At 54.0% G+C, this 1,705-nt stretch overlaps 1 protein-coding gene across 1 annotated transcript; it reads right to left on the reverse strand.

Moving 5' to 3' along the window:
* Positions 1–413: 413 nt before the first annotated feature.
* LOC124698065 lies at positions 414–1,385 on the reverse strand. The gene has a single exon (XM_047230591.1). It carries the CDS (start codon positions 1,199–1,201, stop codon positions 620–622), a length of 582 nt encoding a protein of 193 aa, XP_047086547.1. The 5' UTR covers positions 1,202–1,385; the 3' UTR covers positions 414–619.
* Positions 1,386–1,705: the final 320 nt, after the last annotated feature.

The raw sequence follows: 1,705 nt of genomic DNA on the forward strand, positions 1-1,705 counted from the left end.
CCACAAGAGGCGACAAACGAAAAAGCCACCATAGGGCCATCAAATTCTAAATCAACAGTTAGAAGTGGGAAATAATATTGTAGCACTGTTGTCGTTAATCAACATGAATCTAGGCTTTCACTCAAAGATAGGAGAACCAGATCAAGGGGCATATGATCTCGGTAACGCGTCCATGGAGGAAAGCGTGAGACTTTCATCTTCTAATTATCTAATTTGTCTATCTAGATTTTTCCTAAATTTGGCATTTGTTTAACCATCCTTTTATATTTTGAGCTGTTACTATTTTGTCACACGAAGCACATATCATAGTGTAGCAACAGTAATCTGAACTTTACACATAAGCTTCGCTTCATTCAGTTTTTACATCGACCCACAACGCTCTGAGGTCTAACTACTCGATCCTACAATTACACTGGAGATTTCACTTGTTACTATCTCATCAAACGCAAATTACATGGTTCGTTACACATGCATTTGACGGACATAGACGACAAGCATTTTAGCGAAGAAAGAAAGAGAAAAATAAGCAAAAGGAAGAAAAAGATTACTAGATTCCGACGATGACAAGTCAAAGAAGCCTACTCGGCTCACCTTCTCCGGTCATCGATCGGACAGAAACTCAGAAGAGCCAATGGGAGACCTTCTTGGGCATGACTCGCTCTTCGATAGTGTTCAGGCTGGGCTTCCACCCCCTGCACGACAGCTCCCTGCTCAGGAACTCCGGCCGGTGCTCCTCGAACCCGTCCGTCTCCGTCGCCGCCGGCTCCTCCCTCCTCTCCATTTCCGTTGCCGCCTCGTGTTTGGCTGATCCATCGGCGTCGCGGCTCTTCCGAGACGACATCTTCCTCATCAGCCCTCCGGGCATTGACTTGGACCGCGCCAGCGACCGGGACGCGGTGAGCACGCGCCGCGCCTCGTCGGCGGAAACCTTTCCGCGCGTGGCCGGCAGCAGGACGTACAGTCCGCCGGCGCCCAGCACGTGGTCGGCCGGCAGCGGCGCGACCTTTCTGGCTCCGCCGCCCGCGCCGCCCTTCCGCTGCTGCAGCACGCGCGCGTCGACGACGAAGTGGCGCGGGTGGTCCATCATGAGCTCCGCCACGGACACGGGCTCGCTGAGCGCCCGCACGCTCCCGTCCGCCATCACCACCTTCCCTCCGCTCGCTGCGGCCGCACCCGCGCCCGCCGACATCAGGTTGCCCATGCCGCTGTGCACAACAAGTACGACACAGGCAGCTCGCTACACCCCACGCGCGCTCTCGACCGGCAATGGCGCGCTTAAGCTGCTGAGGAAGCAAGCCTAGCTTGTTGCTGCGAATGGCGCGGCAGGAGGAGGGTCGGGACGGAGGGGTCTTAAAACGGTGGGTGGGAACACATGGTTTCTAGTAAAATCTGAGGTCGCCGTAGGGAGGAGGATGGAAACACGACGATAGGTTAGAAAAAGTCTGGACGGGGGTTTAGTTGGCTCGTTCGGCGAGAAGAAGAAGCCAAGATATGGAGGGTTCGGTTTGAACTGAACTGCTCCCCGCGTGCCAGTGAGGTCGTTGGCGCGTTGACTCCCCCTTTGACGCGCTCATGCACCCTCATGGCCTCTTCGACCTTCTGAATGCATTTAACTTTTGGAGGAATCGTCAGAGGTCTTAGACTTACACACACTCAATTCCTTGGAATGTTCCTAGCTTTTACGACGATTCGAGAAATGCGTAGT

Source organism: Lolium rigidum, chromosome 3, assembly GCF_022539505.1.
Source record: "Lolium rigidum isolate FL_2022 chromosome 3, APGP_CSIRO_Lrig_0.1, whole genome shotgun sequence".
Taxonomy (NCBI): Eukaryota; Viridiplantae; Streptophyta; class Magnoliopsida; order Poales; family Poaceae; genus Lolium; species Lolium rigidum.

Bases quoted from the DNA above. Each gene is read 5' to 3' on its own strand.
- LOC124698065 (XM_047230591.1), bottom strand. From the start codon at position 1,201: ATGGGCAACCTGATGTCGGCGGGCGCGGGTGCGGCCGCAGCGAGCGGA.